This window comes from Ambystoma mexicanum, chromosome 6q (genome assembly GCF_040938575.1).
Source record: "Ambystoma mexicanum isolate Mex_15411 chromosome 6q, UKY_AmexF1_1, whole genome shotgun sequence".
Lineage (NCBI taxonomy): Eukaryota > Metazoa > Chordata > Amphibia > Caudata > Ambystomatidae > Ambystoma > Ambystoma mexicanum.
Genome location: NC_090937.1, coordinates 1,173,539,704 through 1,173,560,532, shown reverse-complemented (window position 1 = coordinate 1,173,560,532; position 20,829 = coordinate 1,173,539,704). Strand labels below are relative to the sequence as shown.

The following is a 20,829-nucleotide window of genomic DNA, read 5'->3' as shown; positions in this document are numbered from 1 at the left end:
AGAGAGCTACACTAATAGAACGTTTTAAGAAGGTTTTAAAAGAAGATTGTCATATTGATTGATGAGCATGTAAGATGTGTAATTTTTGCTAGTATTGAATAATGTACTTCTTTAGAAATGATGTGTATTGTGAAAGGTATTATACACGTAACACAATAAATAATCAAATGTGTGCTTTCTTTCATTTAAAAATAAAATGCACGTTATCACATTGAATAAGGTCATAGTATCCTAAAACAGACTCCATAATAGTCCTCTTTACAAACATTTTAGATTGGTACCACTTGAAGGTAGGTACAAAGAATGGAGTAAACATCTCATATACATCCATGTTCTCGTGCCTAACATGCAGAAATAGGTGCTGAGAATATTTGCCGCAAAAGGCCACTTTAAACAGTCAACCAAATTTTGCTTGACTTTATTTTTTATTTACTCTAATAATTCATTAAGTTGTCCAGCTTTTTCTTTTAGAACACACAGGCTCCTACCCGTTGCAAATATGTGGGTCAGAAATCTTACCCCTTAATAGTAGCCCTTCAGTTTGCACTTGCTTAAAGAATGTCACATTGAATGCACGTTTAAAAGTTTTACAATGGCTTCACTGCTTTAAAAAAAAAGATTTCTGACAATTACAGCAATACATAGACAAACCATTAATTTTGTTTCAAAACACTTACTTCTTTTCTTTTGCTCGCAACCAGCTTCTTGTCTGATCTGTGGATGCTTGCAGTTCCAAAGTAATCAAGAGCTGATGTAGGAGTCCTCTGCACTTGAACTGGAGGCTTCGCTTTAGCGCGAGTTTTTAAATCCACTTGCTTGCCTATCTCCGAAGTGGTAAGAATATGGCTAGCCACGGATGTTCCATTCTCTTTTGGTTTCTTAGAGTTCTTCTTAACAGCAAACTCTTCTTCTTCATCTAAACAAAAGAAAGCCTTACTGTTTAAGATCTGTTACTCAAAAGCCATTAAATAATGAAAAAGTAGAGGAAATAGTTTTAGAATTGAAAATGAAAAGCTAAAATTACACAACTACTGCAACAAAATATTTCAAGAGATTAACAAATGTATAAATGTTGAAAGACACCGTGCCTTCCAATGAAAAGCACGTCATGTGAGAATCAATACGCAGAGCGGAAGGTGGAGCAGAAGGTGACCTGCAGTGATCTCAGGTGACCTCGGGAGGCGAGGAGGTTAACCTGCCACCGTGCGGCACCGTGTGTTAGAGCGGGGACTGCTGGACAAGAGTTCTTTGAGCCGCTTTAGCAGAAGTGCTGCTGACGTGCTTATGTGCTGTGGATTCGAACCTGACTTGAAGTAGAACAGCAAAAGCTTGTGGATATCTGCAGTCATGGAAAGTGAAACCAAGGAAGGAAACTAACAAACTCAGAACATTGAAAATCTGACTGATGCGAATAATGTCATGAACTCATTGGACTCATTGGCTGCAAGGCGGAAGGCGAGTATGAGTCCACTGAGGCTGCCATATTACGATGATGGGGTAAGTGCCAATGATCTTGGAAACACACAGCGAGACTTACTCGTGCATACATTGGACACAATAAATATTAAAGCCAACAGCGTGAACGAGCAAGGCAGTATAGGTGACAGCGCACAACCTGTGAAATCAAGCTTTGTAAATCATAGCTGCTGCCCATTAATGCCCACCGCAATTAATACAAAGGTGAAAATTGCGGCTTGTACAGAATCGCACAAACATTCTACGAAAGGGAGCCGCCACCAACTCCAGAGGGTGGGGGATTGGAGGTTATTGTGGAGAGGGTAGAGGAAAGTGAAAAATGCGAGATGTTTGATCATGCTGAAGTCGAGGACAATCCTTTAGAAACTGAAGCAGTGGACGAGTCAGGTCATGACAAAATAAAAACAGCATCCGCCAAACAAGCACAGCGATGCAATTCGATAGAGTGGACCCAAAAGAAATAAAGCCCAGAACGACACCAGTAATAGAAGAGAACCGGCGTATAGAGCCACACCAAAAAAGGAAACATGAAGAGTCCACACAGGAACAGAAAAGCAGAGCTGAAATAACAAAACGCTCTAATGTGTGGAAACCAAAAAGTCTGAAGCCACTGCATCCAGGCAATGAAAACTTGACAGGAGAACATTCAATGGGTCATACTCCTAGAACACAACCATATGAAAAAATATGGAAACCAGCACCTGGGAGAATTATGAACAGTACTGCGAACGAAAACTGTAAGCAATCGGAAATATCAGACTAACTATTGCTAGAAACCTCGAACTTGTTCAACCAACGCAATTCCAAGATAGGTGTCAGTCCCCCGTCTTTCTTTGGAAACAAAAAATATGGGGAATACAATACCTTGTTCCTCTCCACTACAGGCACTAGGTCTATAGCGCCTTTCTCCAGCAGGGTTAAGATTTCCTGCACAAGGAGCAGATCCGGAAGCTTCAAAGAGATTTCCCAGTGGATTGTTGTGAGGCCGCTGTAGGAAGGGCAGGCAGTAGCCGTGGGCTATTGACTCCAGAACCCACGCATCCAAAGTAATAGCTCGCCATTCTTCGAGATGCTGAGACAGTCTGCCCCCACAGGTGAACAATGGAACATGGCCTCATAGTTGTTTTGGAGCGGCTGTGGCAGAGCCTGAAGGCAAAGAGGCTGCTGCTTGAGCTGCTTTGGTACCTTTATTTCCCCAACCACCACGGGTACTTCTTCGTTGACCCCTTTGATCGTCTGCTCCTTTCGTCCTACCAAAATAGGAGTACTAACGAAAGGAACCACCCCTCCACTGTTGTCCCCTAGGACGATAAGGCAGAGGTTGATGCACTGCTGCACTCAAAGATTTAGCAGCAGCTTTGGAGGTCTGCAACCTCTAAAGGCTCTTGTCAGCCTTGCTGCCAAACATTTGAGAGCCATCAAAGGGCATGTTCAGAAGACGGGCCTGTACATCTGGAGCAAAACCAGACTTCCGTAACCACGCAAACCTGCGTATAGCGGTGCTCGCAGGCATGGACCAGCTAACATTGTCGGCCGTGTCCAACCCAGACTGAAGGGATTCATACATGTCTCTTTGCTCAGCGGTGCGTGGGAGAGCGGTCGCCGGTAGCCCAGAGGGAACTGCAGGCTTGGAAGCCCTGCCTGGGCCCCGTGAGTATTTAATTTTGTAATTGGTGCTGTTGAACTTGCTTTGCGCTCCGTGCGCGTTGTGTGCCTTTCTCCTGCTGCCCCCTCCCACTTCCTGGTCCTCCTCTCCCTCCCGCCTCCCAGACCGCCCACACCCCCCTCCCCTTCCTCTCCCTCTGCCTATAACCTCCCCCTTCCTGGGCAGCCCTCTGCCCGGCAGCCCCTGCGGCTAAGGGCCCCAGGCCAAGGGCGACTCCTCAGCTGCAGCTCCCTGTGTGTCTGCAGGTGTCCGCAGGGGACGCAAGGCGCCAGCTTCACCTGCTTCTCCGCTCCCCCGGCCCACCCCTCCTTCACCTGGTTCACCTCATCCGCATGGTGCCTTCGCTTCACTGTATTCCACAATTGTGGTTAACTTGGGTGTTATTCTCCCCTCGCAGGACTCTCAAACTTAGGTGGCCCTGTACCTAATACGCATTACTGTTTGCTCTGAAATGTGGTAAACTTGCCTGCCGCTCACTTCCCGTCTGCGTGCTCTCGTTTCGTCTGTCTTCCCCCCCACCCCCCCACTCCCTCCTACTCCATGGTGCTCTCTATCTCGCCTATCTTCTCTAACTGCTTCTCCATTGACTATCCTGCTCTCCTCACTAAATCTGGTAGGAAAAGTTTAAAAAGGACATCCTGGTCTCCAACCCAGGCCTCCCTATCGCTGACACCTACACTAGTGCCAGCTCCAAGGAAACTCTCACTGACATTCTCTTTTTCGTGCCTTCGCCTTACCTATGGACCCTTCATATGGTCTCTGTGCTCTCTCCTTTCTCCTCCTCTCCCATTAATGGTGGCACCTGTTGGGATGTCCTCTTGGCCCCTTTCCGCTCCTCTAAGGCCATCATTAATGTCTACGCTAATGGGACTGTCTTGGTGCAAGGCCATCAGGCCAACCTTCACCTCTTTGATAGACGCTTCCCACGCCTCATCAACTTCCTCTCCTCTCCTGCTGTCCCCCCTCCTCTGTCCTCGGCTACCTTGCCTCTACCCTCCCTCCCTGCCCCCTCTCGTGCTCCTTATTCACCTCCTTCTCCAACACCTCTGCAGGGCTACCTCTGATCTGTACCCCTCCCCGGAGGTTCTTCAAGGATGGCAACCTTCTCCACATTGCCACTCTTAATTCTCGCTCTGCCATCAAGCATTCCTCTGATATCTGTCGCCTTCTTGAGGAACTGGACCTCGACGTCCTCGGTCTCACTGAGACATGGTTCACTGCCAGCTCTGCCACCAGCTTTGACACACTCCTACCTGACGGTTACAAGATCCTCTCCGTGCCCAGACCCAACCGTGCAGGGGGTGGTGTTGCCCTTATCTTCCCTGAGTGGATTCCTGCCACTGTCACTCCTACGCAGACCTACTCCTCTTTTGAATGTCTTGTCTGCCGACTCTCTCTCTCTCTCTCCTAGCCATTCCCTTACCCTGGCTATCTATCGGCCACCTGGTCAAATTTCCTCCTTCCTCTCTGAGTGGGCTGACCTCTCTTCCTCACTCCTGTCCTCAACCACTCAACTCCTCTTTCTTGGTGACTTCAACATCCACCTCGATGCCTCCTGTCCCCCCACTGGTCTCTTTCGTGACTTCTGCGACTCTCTCGCACTCTCTATTCTCCCGTCTGGGCGTACTCACTCTGCAGGGCACACTCTTGATGCTCTGATCTCCTCTGACCTTCCCCTCTCCGTCCCTCTCTCCACTCCTCTCTCCTGGAGTGATCACTTTCTCCTATCCTCCCACATCATCCTCCCTACCCCACAGGCAAAGCCAGCCTCTTCACTACCACCCACCTTCTCGGTCATCCGACCCATGAAGCGCGTGTCAGTTGAGGCTTTTGCTGCTACCTTCTCGCCCCCGCCTCCCCCTTCGGCTGACTCCCACCCTGACACAGCCCTCTCCATGCTCCACTCTGCTATATCTAATACTCTTGATATCCTTGCCCCCGTCATGAGAATCCGCCTGAAGCCCAAAGCCAAATGTAACTCCTGGTATGACTCGGATCTCGTCACCCTAAGACGCAAGTGTAGGGTGGCAGAGAGGAAATGGCGTGCTTCATGTTCATCCTCTGACAAACTGGCCTGGCGCCTGCTCCAAAGGCAATACCAGCTCTCCGTTCTCACCAAGAAGAGAGCCCTTATCCAAGCCCGCATCTCTGAGGCATCAAACAACTCGGCCGAACTCTTTAAAATCTGCAAGGAGCTGGCCAACCTCTCCTGTCCCCTCCCAGGCCCTCTGCACTGCACTGGCCTCTCACTTCATCTCAAAAACTCAGGACATCCTGTCCTCGCTCTCCTCCTTTCACCTCCCTCCCTCTCTTCCCAGCTCTTCCTCTGGCCCTTCTGCAGCCACCCCTCCTCCCTCCTTCTCTGCCTTTCCACTTTTTTCTGATGACGAGGTTTCCAGACAAGTCCGATCTATGAAAGTCTTGTCTAAACAGGTTCACCCCTGTTCTTCCAAAACCATCAAGGACCACATCGACTCCTTGGCTCCTGCCCTGGCTGATTTTTGCAACCACTCCTTCGCCTCTGGAATCTTCTCTTCCCCCCTCAAGCACTCCCTTGTGCACCCCCTCCTCAAGAAACCCTCTTCCGACCCTTCCTGCCCGGCCAACTATCGCCCAATCTCCATTACTCCCTTCCTGGGCAAGCTCCTGGAGAAACTGGCCATCTCCCAGCTTAACCTCCACGCTGAATCTGTTGGTAGTCTTCATGACCATCAATCTGGCTTCATAGCTGCCAGAAGCACGGAAACTGCTCTCCTGAACATCCGTGAGGACCTGCTCTCGAACCTCGATTCCAACACTCCGTGTGCTCTCATTCTACTCGATCTCTCCTCTGCCTTTGACACTGTCAACCATGCCATCCTGCTCAACCGTCTCCGTGATAACCTGGGTATCACTGGTCAGGCTCTGGCGTGGCTGACCTCTTTCCTTTCCAATCGACCCTCCCAGGTCCAACTGGGGTCCTTCCTCTCTGACATCTTTTTCTCCTCCTGTGGTGTTCCCCAGGGATCTAACCTCTCTCCCTGGCTTTTCAACCAGTATCTGGCACTCATTGCCCTCCGCATCGCCGCTCTCTGCCCCAACTTCCAGTGCTATGCGGACGATACCCAGCTCATTTTCAGGCTACCCTCGGCCTCCTCCTTTCCTTCCCTCATCTCTGACTGTCTGTCTGCTATCCAGGAATGGTGTGCCGCCAATGACCTTTGCCTTAATGCCAGTAAGACTGAGATTCTACTTATCGGCACACCCACTCCCTCCTTCCCTGCAGCTCTCTGGCCGGCCTCCCTTGGCCCCCTTCCTGCTCCTACCTGCAAGGCAAAAAACCTCGGGGTCATCTTCGACTCCACACTCTCCTTCTCTCCTCATATCAGACGTCTCTAAGAAGTCACACTACCAGCTGCACCTCCTCAGAGGTATTCTTCCCTTCCTCTCCTTCCCCCAGAAGCTCACCGTCTCCCGAGCCCTGGTTCTCCCAAAGCTGGACTACTGTAACAGCCTCTATCTTAATCTGCCTGCCTCCACTCTCCGCCCTCTGCAACTCATCCAGAACAGAACTGCGAGACTTGTCCTTGGCCTCAAGCCCAGGGACCGTATCTCTCCAGGACTGAAATCTCTACACTGGCTCCCAGTGGCTGCGAGGATTAAGTTCAAAACCCTCTGCATTGTCCACAAGGCCTTCTGGGGCCTGGGGCCCAAATACCTTCAACTCTCTCTTCCTAAATATCTTCCTTCCCGAGCCCTTCGTTCATCCGTCTCCAACTCCCTCAGAGTCAGCCGCTTCTCGAAGCAACGAGCTGGGGGTAGATCTCTCTGCAGCAGGTGCCTCCCTCTGGAACTGCCTTCCTGCCTCCCTGAAACTTGAGGAGAACCACCTCCGGTTCCGGAAGCACCTCAAAACCTTCCTCTTTGCTTCTGCTTTCTCTCTCCCTCTCCCCTGCTGAACAGCTTTAATTCTTCACTGAATCTGCTCTGAATCTGCAACTGGGCCACTCTCAGTGACCTCGGTCCAGGGCCCAGCCACTCTCCACTTGCACTGCCTCCCTGGCACCCCCTTGCACTGTGGGACTGTCACTGTATCCTTACCCCCCCCCCTTCCCAGCACTTGTTCTGCATCTACCTTGCACTTGCCACCAGCCGGCCTTATTTATTATTTTTTACGCTACTTACCTTGTACTGCACTCCCCCCCCCTCCCCTTCCCCTTTTCCCTTCCCCCCACCCCTGCACTTGCGCGATCTGAATGACACCTGGCCTAGTAGGATCGTTGTCCGTCTTCCCCTTGTTCCCCCCCCCCTGCCTCGTCGCGCCTTGAAACACTTGCGTATAGGCGCGTTACCAATGCCATATCATATCATATCATGGCATCCTTGCCATCCCTTTCTTCCATCTCGGGAATATGCTCAGCCGCTAGAGAGACGCAATTCCCCAGAGTATGTGAAAATCTTGCCAAGGCACAAGCGGAGTTGGCCGACTTCAGCACCATACTCGGCGCAGAAAACACCTTGCGTGCCAAATCATTGAAGCGCTGGTCGTCCCTATCAGGAGGGATGGTAGGGTACGCAGCCTGCCTCAAGATGGCCGTAGCCACCTGAACCACCAAACTCTCGGGGGTGATAGGTAGATGGTGTCGCTACTGGAAGGGTGGTATTTTTTAGTTAATGACTTGGTAACCACCGGAAGAGACTCCGGGGTCTGCCAAGCAGCCGCCACCCTTTTTTGCAGTCAAATGAAAAGGTAACACTGGGTCAGTGGACGACCTTGATCCAAAATATCAGTCAAGTCATGCTGAACAAATACATCTGGAGGCCTAGACCAACCAAGATACTCAGAGACCCTAGCCATTAGTCTCTGATAAGAGGAGTCTGCATGAGCCCCAGGGTCAGGCATGCCAAACTCCACCTCTGGAGATGTGTCCAAGCCACTGGCATCATGGAGTGATTGGTGCAACTCTTCCAACTGACTGTACCCCCCCCCCCCCAAAAAAAAAAGCAGGAGCCACCTCTGGCTCAACAGGGTCAAATTCCAAATCTGACCTCTCCTCATCCTCAGATATCATCCAGAAGAAGGAAGAACTGGGTCTGGATTCCTTAACAGGCTTCACAGACTTGGATTTAGCTTTCCTTGGAGGATCCACAGTACCAGGGACCACCATCAGCAAATTCTGGCCAAAGGGCCCCAAAGGCGTCGAGGGCACCGATGGCTTCGCCGTCGACGTCACGGAGGGCTGGTGTGAAGGCAAAACTTTGACGTCCGTATCAGAGGGACACAGCGCCGACAGACACGGTGCCGGAGTCAATGCCGACCTTGAGCCCTTAACAGATTTCTGCGGTTTCGCCGGGCACACCGAGACCTGGATCTAGCAAGTCTCTGGCAATCAACCTCCACCTTGTCCGAACGGGACCTCAATGGTTCCCGATAAGTATCGCTCCGAGGACCCGAGCCCAAAGGTGCACGATCATCGGACCGAGACCATTCCCTGCCGGCTTCTTCCGAAGGCGCGGACGGAACTGTGCCCTGGGATTGAAAAATCACCAGCATCTGCTCCCTGAAGGCCTCCCATTCCTCCGGAGTCAAGGACTTGGTCGGACAATCCACTTTCCTCACAGCGCCATCATCCTACAAGGACGGGGACGGCGACCGGTGACGCCGCTTCCGGGAGTGCCGAGATGCGGACGAGTGGTGGGACCCACTCCGGGATCGAGATCCCCGGGACTCCTTCCGACGAGGAGAGTCACCCCTCGAATTGTGGGTGGACATCCCTTTTGCAGATTTTCAGGACTTACTGGATTTAGTACCCCGACCTACCTGTAACTTCCCCTTACGCTCCCGCAAGGCCTTAGCAGTCAGCGACTGGCATTTCGAACAGTCGTCGGTGTCATGACTCTCGCCCAGACACCACAAACCAATGCGGTGCAGGTCCGTAATTGACATCTTAGACTTACAGGCCCGGCAACTCTTAAAGCCAGACCGCAGAGTCGGAGGGGTAGATGAAGAAGACATTCACGAAGAATATACGAGGCCTGCCGAGTTCTCGAAGCAAACACGTTTTTGGAAAAAATTGATCTATGGCTATGGGCGCCGTGCGTCCTATTTATAACATCCGGTGACGTCGCCCTTGACGGAGGCCTTTGAGGGACATCGACGCGACGCCATTGACGCAGGACGCCCTCTGCCGAAAAGTTTCCAAAGTAGCACAACTGTGGACATTACATGTCAAAGATGTGGAATACGTTGGAGGACAATGCATTTGTAAAAAGTATACATAGCTTTTATAGACTTAACAGAAGCTTTCGATTCCATAGAACAACCAAAATTATGGAACAAGCTGACTAAATGGAAACGCCCGCTACCAATCTTAGAGGCGACTCAAGACTTATATTCGAATACATCGATGCAAAAACTAGATCGTGTGGGATCACTAACAAAAACCATTGAAACAAATAAGGTGTTAAAGCAAGGATGCCCGTTGCCAGCATGCCGCTTTAACATGTTTACCTCAGATAATGATGAAACATTTGAAAAGATCAGATGCTTCCCGCCAAGCATTGGTGAGATGAAGATATCAAGATTACTTTACGCTGATGATGTAGTCCTACTGGAGCAAACGCCAGTAGGACTACAAAGACAATTGGAAGCACTCCATAAATATACAGAAACAAATGAATTAAAGATTAATCTGCAAAAATCAAGAATAATGGTATTTGGAGACACTAATAAAACTGGGAACAAAAAGAAAAAATTGTATCTAGAGGGAAACATGATTCCACAAGTACCATCATTTACTTATCTAGGATTACTATTAAACACCTCTCAAGCCGACATACATCGTCTAGTCAATCTAAAAGCAAAAGCTAAAAACTTACCAAATCAGGGGAAAATCATAATGCGAAAATAATGTGGATATACATTAAAACCCTTGATCGAATTTTATAGATTAAAGGTTGTGCCTATCCCAACTCATGGCCCGGATACTGTATTCACATTTAAGCAAGACAACTGGACAGTCATCGAAGGTTGTTTCTGGAATAAAGTATTACGATTGCCCATGGGAACATCAACGCGAGCGCTGCAGGGAGAGCTGGGCCTAACTGCACTGAAAACAACTAACATGGAAAGTGTTGGCACTATATAGGAAATCAATAGACAGCCGGGAAAAGAGGGTTCACGATAATCAATGAAGCCATGAACAAAGGTCAAGATCAAACTTTGGTGGAATGGAAACTGTAATGTTCCAGTATAATTAAGGATTTGGGTGAATAGGATAATACATTATTGAGAAACCCAGATAAAATTAAGAGGCAGGCCGAGAATTGTAAGGTTATGGAAAATCACTTGCAGAAGGCCGGAAACCCAATACGTTAAATTACTTGGAACAATTTCCAAATTGGATCTTCAGAGACCAATACCTACGGTTCATGCTACACCTATTCCCGACGGTAGTAATAGTAAACAGATGGTAAAGCCAACTCGTGAAGATTAAATGTCGATGATGTAAGGATGAAAATGTGATGGAATCCTTGCAACACGTTATGTTCTGCCCGGCGCTGAAGGATACAAAAAACAGTTTGATGGCAGATAACACAAGAACCCATGCGCCAATAACTTATGAAGAATGGTGGTTAGAGCTGCTGAGCGGCCACCGAATTAGCCTGATTATTGTCTTGGTGAAAGTATTAAAAGTGATCATGACAAAAATCTAATAAAGGGAAAACAAAAAACTAATGTAACGAAAGACATTGCGAGATGACAAATGACTGTTAAGATGGAATATAACTAAGTACAGTTATTTTTAAATATTGGAGATGTGTATATTAACTGATGAATTGGCAAAAGGTTTTATTCGTAAACAAAAACCATTAAAAGGCAATAAAAATATTAAATGAAAATACAGACAGCACTATAATATGAATGATTAATTTTGAAACTTCCAATTATCTGAGCCAGAATAAGCTGAATCAATAATTTAGTAGAAATTATTTGAACTTTTGAAAACTCTGGAGAAGTCCCATGGAGGTCTGACTTGCCCTCCCCCACAATAGATGACTGCTCTAAAATGCAACAAGCCTTATAGACAAAATCACAACGACATGTTAAAATTGTGGCAGATTCTGCCTCAGCTATACTGTCTGAAAACAGAGGAGAACCTGACTGAGGAAAACCAACCTTTTTTCAGCCATTTCAGTACAGACCATGGAGATAGTTCAGGAAAACGTGCACTAAGTCCTGTAATCGAGATACTCTGGTGGCTAAAATTATCCTGAACAATGTCAACACCTTCGCACCATTCCTTACACGTTTCACTAATACCACCTTCTGGCATGGAACTATTCCGGAGGATGTTAAGAAGGTCGTAGTCACACCCTTGCTTAAAAATAAAAAGAAAGGCAGGTTTAGAACCGAAAAAAACTTTAGTAACTATAGACCTATCACCAATGTCCCATTTCTTCTGAAGGTCATGGATCGGGTAGCTACCATGCAGTTGCAAACTTATGTCAAGGAGGTCAATATCCTTCATCCGAGACAGCACTAAGAGCGCCTTAGTTGACCTCCAGAGCCAAATGCTGGACTGTATGGACAGGGGTAAGCCAGGCCTGCTGATGCTGCGCGACTTAGCAGCGTTTGACCTCCTGGATCATCAGAAACTATTGCCCACTTTATCTTCCTTGGGCCATTGTTCTTTACTAGCTGTGAAGTGGATGAAGTCTTTCTAGTCGGGTAGGATGTCAACATTCTGCTGGGGCCAGGCATCCTCCACACAAAGACCATCCAACTGCGCAGTTCCGCAGAGAGCATGTCTGTCACCTGCAGACTTCAACATTTATTTGCGTCCTTTGTGTAATAATCTGGACAAAGTTGGGGCCAGATTCACAAATTTACGCTGATAACTTAATTGCTGATAGAACTTAGTGGAGACTATGCTGAAGATGTCAGAAACGTCCAGAGCATGTATCAAATAGTGAAAAACTGGATGACAGCCAATTGGCTTTGTCTTACCAGTGCCAAGAACAAATTACTGGTGTTTGGGTCCCCCCCAAGCTAGGACGAAACTGGGCCTGAATACTCCGAGTTCCTTATCGATGGCCACTGTATTAAGATCATGGACAAAGTTTAAACCTTGGGAGTGATTGGCGATCAGTCTCTAGGAGCAGAAGCCCATGTGGATAATGTTATAAAGAAATCCCAGTATCATCTGAGGCTACTTAGACTAATAAAACCTTAGGTCACCAGTAGGAACTGCAAAACCCTTATTAGAGCAATTGTAATGCCCCGCATAGATTATTGGAACGCTCTTTTAGGTGAAGCAAGTAAGAACTGCATACAAAGCTTCAAACCCTTCAAAATGATGTGGTTTTATTATCAAAAATGTCTCCAAAAGGGATCATATAACTTCGGCTAGGACGGAACTCTACAGGCTGCTTGTTGCATCCAGGATTACCTTCAAGATCCTTATTTTGACGCATAAATGCCAATACGGCCACGCACCAAGTTCTTTAAAAGACTGGCTTACGCAGCAAATAAATGTAAAATCAACAAGATCTAACAATCCATACCGTCTCGTTTATCCTAAGGTCAAAAGAACACGCAGTAAGGGTTGGTCATTCCTGGTTACAGCCACACTTGCCTGGAATGATCTCCCAGTCGAGATACACACAGAGAAGAGCCTCCCCATGGCGCGTTATAAGCATTAAACAAATATAGTGCACTAAGAAAATAAGGTTCCAGCTAAAGTTAAACACTCCGCTATTGTCATCTTGACTAATGGGAGAAAAGAAAATGAATCAGATGCCCCACACTTTATCCAGACTAAAATCCTTCAGGCCACCTAAAATGGGACACAGTGACAACTTCTTATCTAGTAGATGCATTTCAGAAGCAATGTGGCCAGGTATCAAAATTGCAAATTGTGAATTTGCTTTTGTCAGACTTAAAATAGATGCTCATGTGCATGAAGCTTTAAATGTATAATGAACATTTGGACAAAAACAAAACTTATGATTTATGGACTTGTACTGACCAATCATGTGCTCCCAAACACTCTCACATCACAGTTCGATGTGCAGCGCCTCAGGTTTGTGATGTGTCCAATAAAATAGGGCCCTCTGCTGCTCTCTAGTTAGGTAGGTGCCTTATCAAAAGCCTTAAAAAAACATTTCAAATGGATTGTGTCCTCCAATTTATTCCTCATCTTTGACATGTAATGTCCAGCTTCAGAAAACTTTTTCGACAGAGGCGCCCTGTGTTGTTGACGTCGAGTCGATGTCCCTCAAAGGCCTCAGTTGATGTTGTAAGTAGCACGCACAGTGCCCGTTAGCCTCAGTTCTGTTTTTCCACAAACGTGTTTGTTTCGAAACTTGGCACGCCTCGTTCAATTCTACCTGCGTAGATACTACTTTTTCTCTTAAAAAAAAAATAAATGTCCTCGTCTTCTACACTGACGACACCTGGGTCGGGCTTCACAAAATGCAAGGAGTGCGGCTCCAAGATGTCTAAGCCAGATAAGTCATCCCGCAAGGCCATCGAGGCAGTCTGCGCCAAAAACGTCGAAGGAGCCGGTTGCGTAACCAACCTCGAGTAGGCCTTCAGCACCATGGTCGACGCTGACGCCTAAACCAAAGCCATCGACGCCAGCTGGGCCAGGTGTGTCGGTTCAGCCCCCGGTGCATGAAGAGCCTCATAAGAATAAGGCCAAGACTACGTTCGACACCTTCGGTTCTGAAGCCAGTGAGCTCTATGCCAGAAAAGACATTTACCCCCCTACCTAAGAAGGATTTTTTTAAATCCCTCTCGTCCATTTTTGAGGAGGAAGAAAGGTCTGATGAAGAGAATGCTCCTTTTGGGCTCCGGTATGGAGTATGGCGGCCAACTCCACATGTGCCTTAGCAAAATTTTCATACACACTGTGCGAGTTCATATCCATGGCCGCAGAGCATATTCCAGAAGGGGATGAAAGAAACGGCTTCCTGGCTATTGTTAATCACAGCAAGGAAGCCATGTGCGAGTCCCTTCAGTCTGGATTGGACACTGCAGATAGCATCAGTCGGTCCATGGCCACGAACACCACGATGCGCAGATTTACGTGGTTGTATAAGTCAGGGTTTGCACCGGATGTGCAGGCTCGTCTTCTAAACATGCCATTTGACGAGTCTCACCTTTTTTGGCAGCAAGGCTGACAAGAGCCTTGGGAGGAAGTAGACCTGAAAGGCGGCTGCCAAATGTTTAGGGGCCACTGTTAGGCAACCTCAGCATTTTCATCCGGCGGGACAGCCATGGTGGGGGCGATGTTTTCGCTACTATTCCTCATTTGGAAAGGCGAGAGGAATGGCCACTCAAAGAGGCCAGCGGAAGTTCCCTCGTGGTGGACGAGGTAGAGGTGCCAAGCCAGCTCCAGCTGCAGCTACCTTGCCATCAGCAGCTGCAGCAATCGCTTCAAAACCACTTTGAGAACTTGCGTCACGTGTCACTGGTGGGGGGCAGACTGTCTCAGCATATGCAAAAATGGCGAGCCATTACTTTAAATGCTTAGGCTCTTGAGACAATAGCCCACGGTTACTGCCTCCCATTCGTAACGCAGTCTCACACCAATCCACCAGGGAAATACTGAGGAATCCAGATCTGCTCCTTGTGCAGGAAATATTATCCCTGCTAGAGAACGGTGCTATAGATCCAGTACCTGTAGCAGAGGAATAAGGGTTTTTATTCCCCATATTTTTTTGATCCCCAACAAAGACGGAGGATGGAGACCCATCTGGGACTTGAGATACTTGAACAAGTTCCTCAGGAAGGACAAATTCAAGAGGGTCACACTTTCTCATTTCCTTCAGGCCCTCCAAATACAGGTTTGGTTGGTGTCATTGTACCTTCAGGATGCTTATTTTCATGTGCCAATCCATCTCAAGCACAGGAAATATCCGAGGTTCGCTGTTGGCGGCTCGCACTATCAGTTTCGAGTTCTGCCATTCGGGTTGACCTCCGCCCAAGGGTCTTCACCAAACTGATGGTGGTGGTGGTGGTGGCGGCGGCGGCGGCGGCAGAGCATCTGAGCAGAGGGGGGATTCATGTCTACTTGGACAATTGGCTGATCAGGGCACGTTCTCCCGAACAAGCCCTGGATCATCTCAAAGTCACCTGCCACTCCCTTCATAGACTGGGGTTATCCCTCAATTTCGAGAAGTCGCAGATGACACCTTCCCAGCAGCTCCAGTACATCGGGGCTGTATTAGACACATCCTTGGGAAAGTGCTCGCCACCCAAGGTGAGGGCCCAAGACATTCCTCAGATGGTTTCAATTTCAGAGTGCCCAGAAACTTCGGGACTTCGATTTATTGAGGTTGCTCGGCCTCATGTCATCCTGCATTTTACTGGTGCCAGAATCCCGCCTGAGAATGAGATCCCTTCAATGGGCTCTCAGAACACAGTGGTCCCAATTCTCAGGAAAGATGTCGGACCGACTTCTGATTCCAACCAGGGTCTCTCAGGATCTTCTGTGGTGGGCCTGCAAGGAAATTATTCTGAAGGGGGAACCTTTTTGGCAACCATGGCTGGAAATTACAGTAGTGACAAAGGCCTCACTCACTGGGTGGGGAGCCCACGCCAACGATCTGATAGTCAGCGGTTATTGGCCTCCATCGGAGTCCAAACTACACACCAACCTTTTGGAGCCAAGGGCAATCAGACTAGCACTGAAGGCCTTTCTGCCCTCTATACGGGGAAAGAATGTCCTGATAATGACCGACACCACAGTGGCCATGCATTACCTCAACAAGAGAGGAGGTGTAGGGTCACTACCCATGTGCAGAGAGGCAATGCAGCTCTGGTACTGGGCAATCCAAGAAGGAATCTCCCCATCTGCAGTTCAATTAGCCTGGGAGAAGAACACAACAGCGAACGCTCTGAGCAGGCAGAGCAGCGTCTCCCACGAATGGGAACTAGCTCAGGAAGCCCTTCAAGAGATCTTTGCCCTTTGGCGAACCCCTCCAGTAGATCTGCTTGCGACCGGAATCAACCGGAAGTGTGAAAGGTACTGCTCAAGGGAATTTCCTCCGAGAGGAGCTCTAGGAGACACGTTTGTGGTGGATTGGGATTTTCCGCTTCTATATGCGTTCCCGCCAATCCCCGCCATTCCTCAAGTAATCAGGAGATTGAGACTGTTCGGAAGCCACATGATCCTAATTGCCCCGGATTGGGCCATGAAGACGTGGTACCCGGACCTTCTGGACATTTCCATCTGTACTCTGATACGTCTTCCACAAAGAGGATCTTCTCTCGCAAGGGGAGGATCAGGTTCTCCATCCAGAGGTCTACACTCTCAACTTTCACACGTGGTTTCTGAAATATTGAGATACAAGGATTGGGACCTCCTGGATGACATGAGGGAAGTATTGCTTTCGGCAAGAAGGCTAGCAACATAATCTCTCTACCATTGCCGTTGGAATAAGTTTTGCGACCAGTGCAGGGAAAAGAATGTTGATCCTTGTGTTATCTTTTCTGCTTTCATTAGCATACAAAGGTCTTCACATTGGGACCATTAAGGGTTATCTGGCAGAGCTCTCCATATTCAAGCGCTCTTCGGAAGAATGTTCCTCCTTCAAAATACCTTTGATAATTCAATTTCTGAAAGGGCTCACAAACGTGTTCCCACCTTCTACTTTTCAGGTTCCTGTTCGGGACCTTAACCTGATTCTAAAATTCCGAATGTGTGCACCATTTGAACCCTTGCAGACATGTCCATTGAGATTGTTAACCTTAAAAACTATATTGTTGGTTGCTCTAATATCTGCACGTAGTGTGAGCGAGTTTCAGACATTCTCTTCCAAGCCACCCTTTACCGTATTCCACAAGGACAGGGTTGTGTTGAGGGTTAAGCCCTCCCTGCCTGCCTAAAGTTGTATTGGATTTCCATTTAAATCAAAAAATTGTTCTGCCAGAGTTTTAGCCTCTGCTGCATCCCAGTAAAGAAGAAGAAAGGCTCCACAGATTGGATCCTACAAGAGTTTTAAGCTTTTATATTTCTAGGATGGCTAAGTTGAGAGTGGACGATCAGCTCTTTTATAGGATATACTGGATGAAAATTGAGACAAGCTGTTTCAAACAGACCTTGTCAAGGCGGATCATCCTTGGAATTTCAGAAGGTTACAGATTGGTGGGCAAGGACACAGCAGAAGGTTTGCGGGCACATTTCACCAGGGGCATGGCCTCTTCTGCAGCCCTGCAAAGGGGAGTAGCCATTCGAAATATTTGTGATGCTGCAACATGGTCATCGTTGCACACGTTCACTAAGCATTATTGCTTGGATACTTCCCATGCTCAGGATGTTGCTTTTGGTAAGGCAGTACTTTATTCTGCCCCATGAAAATTGGCAAATCTAAATTCTCCACCCTCTTTCAGTCTTGGATACTGCTTTGGGAGTCTATCAAAGATGAACAATACGTTGGAGGACACAATCCATTCGAAGAACAAGTTAATTACCAACTAGTAATGTTCTTTTTGACTGGATGTTCCTCCAACATATTCCTCATAGCCCTCCCATCCTACCACTCTGTAGAATTTCCCATGCTATTACAGCTTCCGTTCCAACAAGGCTGACTACTTCCTGCCTGTACTAACGGGCACCTTTTCTAACACGGATGGGAAACACAGAACTGAGGCCAACGGGTGCCCTGCGTGCTACTTAGAACATCTGATAAGGTCACCCTCGACAGAGGCCTTCGAGGGACATCGACTCAACGCAGGGAGACCTCAGCCAAAAAAATTTGCCCAAGCTGGACATTACATGTCAAAGAGGAATACGTTGGAGGAACATCCAGTCAAAAGAACGTTACCAGTAAGTAATTTGTTCTTTTATCTGGAGTGCAAAATTTCAAATATTACTCTAGTAGCCGGCCTCTGAAGTCACGCGGCACCACTTGAAAAGAGGCTTAATTCAGCAAACTGAGCACAGAATCATGTGCACCCTTTACATGATGTACACTTTATGCTAGTGAATAAAAAATGTTTCAAATAAATATTTCAGCTCCACATTCACCTTGTCCAGTCAACCTACAGTCCCAGGGTTCTCCTACAAGCTATTAGACACCAATCGTCTCATCTTAAATGCATTTATACAGTGCAACGTAGACCCGAAGGTCAGCCAAAAACCATTGAGACTTAAAAGAGGAAGGTTTTAAGTGACCGACGAAAAAGCAGATGGGGCTCAATGCTACGCAACGATAGCAGGAGAAGATTCCAAGCCTTTGCTGGCGCCACTGAAAAAGCATGACGGCCCACTCAAGCGAGCCTGACCCTCCGGGGTTGAATGGTCTTCAATGCTTGCGAACTGAGTGGCATGGCAGGTTTATAGATACTGAATTTAGCCTGAAGACATTCAGCTCCTGATTTGTGGACAGCTTTATGCACCAAGCATAGTGATATAGGGCAAGTGAGTAAGAATGTAGCACCACATATAGTGTAGGTTGCCTGATCTCCGCAGGTGCCACCTACATCTTCACCCCTCTCCACCTATCTAACACACAGGGACATGGGTAGCATTCAGAAATAGAGTGTCACCTTAGTTACTTCGTTTGGGTGCAAATTGCTCATCACCCGCAAGGGGTTTGCTTACTTCTGATTGACCCTAACAATTAGAGAACATCAATTTATTTTGATTAACCGATTGTAAGAACATGTGTCATATGTTGCCAACTCAATTTTGTTTTCGAAGAATACAGCAAAGTTTGGTTCACTGCTCGTGCCTCACAAATAACAAATAAAACTTACATTTTCCAGTATGTATTTAATGCCAGGAACAAAAGACCCATGCATTTTCTGAGGACTTTTCAGTGCATTGGCCATATCCAGAGGATATGCTTTCAAGCTACCCATGTTCTACAATTAACATTGGTCATTGCTTGACCTGTAGAAAATTCCTGCAAACACCACAAATCTGCCTCCTTTACAATTATTCGGAGATCTCAGTGAAAAGGGCATAAAAGGGAGTGGTGGAAAATAAAAAAGAGAAGCATTAGAACTGAATAATAAAGAACTGAGCTGTAAAAACGCACTCCCACAGCTTTAAAGGTCACTCGCAAATGGTAAGTAAATTTGTGAAGCCTTGAGCCCCAACAAAAGGTATGCGAAAGATCAGTAAAACCTCTGAAAGCATCAAATGCTCACTGAAAGCAAGGGGGCAAGATAAGGTAATGTGATAATCTATGCAGAGATCAAGAAACTTTATGCAAGTTATTTGGTCATTCCTTTTCCTCCATTCAATAATAAAATAAAGAAAAAAAGATTGACGGCTAACATGCTTAGCCAGAGGCCCAGGTCCAAATGAATAGATCTAATAGGAGCAGATACCTGGGAAATGGAAACATACTAACATGCATACGTTCACAAATGGTATGTCAGCTCTATAGACAGAGCAGAACAAAAATCTGTGCTGAATCTTTAAAACAAATCTTCTTGGCACATCACTGTAAAAAACAACACAGTTCATGTGCTGACTGATTAAACTATCAGTAAGCATCCCAAACCCTGACCCCACAATCCCCCACCCCATTTCTCAACGCAATATCAACGCAATTTACTGGAAAAACTGTTGGATTAATATGTGGGAGAATGACACTTGGAAAGTAAAGCATACTTCTGGTGATCTGTGGGCTCGTACGCTATCTGTGGAAACAATTGGGAGAAGTCTTTAAGCCACCTCCAGCAAATGTTACACGCATTACAAATGGGCTCATTTACCATTACGTTTTCATGGTGCTTGGCTCTGTGTCCGAGTTTAGAGGTTGATGGGGATATGGCGAAGACTCTTCAGAGCATGATACAGCTTGTTCTTAACAATGAATAACCAACCACACAGACTCAAGGGAGGGCCTTTCTTGACTTCATTGTGTTCTAGAAGAACCTCATTGCAGACAATGTACCTCCGACTACGCAGGCCACTTCAGAATTCCCCAAGAAGGTTGTGTGGATGGAAGATAGTTAGCAGGGACCAAAGAATCCTGTGTGCTGTGAGCATCAGACGTTTGTTCGTTCGTTCATTCATTCGTCAGAAGCATCTGAAATAGGACTAGACCAGTTTTGGCACAAAATTGATGAAAACAGCAGTGAACACCCTATTCCTCCCACCATTAGCCAACCTAAAAGGTATAGAACTGAAATTGGCCAATGTTGAAAAACAAAGTTATGCGATTGTTCGCATCTAATGTGCTTTAGACGCTAGCTCATACTCGACCTTTGAGATGCAGACAGATTATAAACTCTTGACAATGAACAGGAAGGAACCCAAGTTGCCCTAGTGGTCCACTACCCAACCAGGCTAGTTTTCACTTTGAGCATATAAGAACAAGCATTTCTGGAAATGCTGCTGCACTTTCTAGAAGGTTTGAAACAACTGGAAGACCATCCTGATGGTGATTTGTCCCAACCATTCATAATCTGCAAAGGGTGTGGTGTGTGAACTTAAGTCCTTAACGTCTACTCTGACAAGAGGCTCTTGTGATTTTATTTCTCTGACCCCCCCCCCCCCAACCCACCTATCAGTTATTCGACTTCCATGGAGAGTTCTAAGCTGAGGCCTTATCATAGAGGCAAATGTTGGTCTGCCTCTGAGAGAACTTAACCATTCTTATTAATTTACAACCTTACCTTGAATGGACCGTTTCTAACCCAGTGACGTCTCATCACAAAAGTATGTTTCAGTTACGCCTTT

General features: G+C 47.1%; 1 protein-coding gene across 1 annotated transcript in view; it reads right to left on the bottom strand.

Moving 5' to 3' along the window:
* Positions 1-20,829, bottom strand: part of RFC1 (replication factor C subunit 1) — a 1,503,724-nt gene that overhangs the window by 1,097,666 nt on the left and 385,229 nt on the right. The window contains exon 5 of the mRNA XM_069631787.1: positions 678-916. Within this exon, the coding sequence (XP_069487888.1) occupies positions 678-916 (239 nt within the window). The remainder of the gene's footprint in view (positions 1-677; positions 917-20,829) is intronic.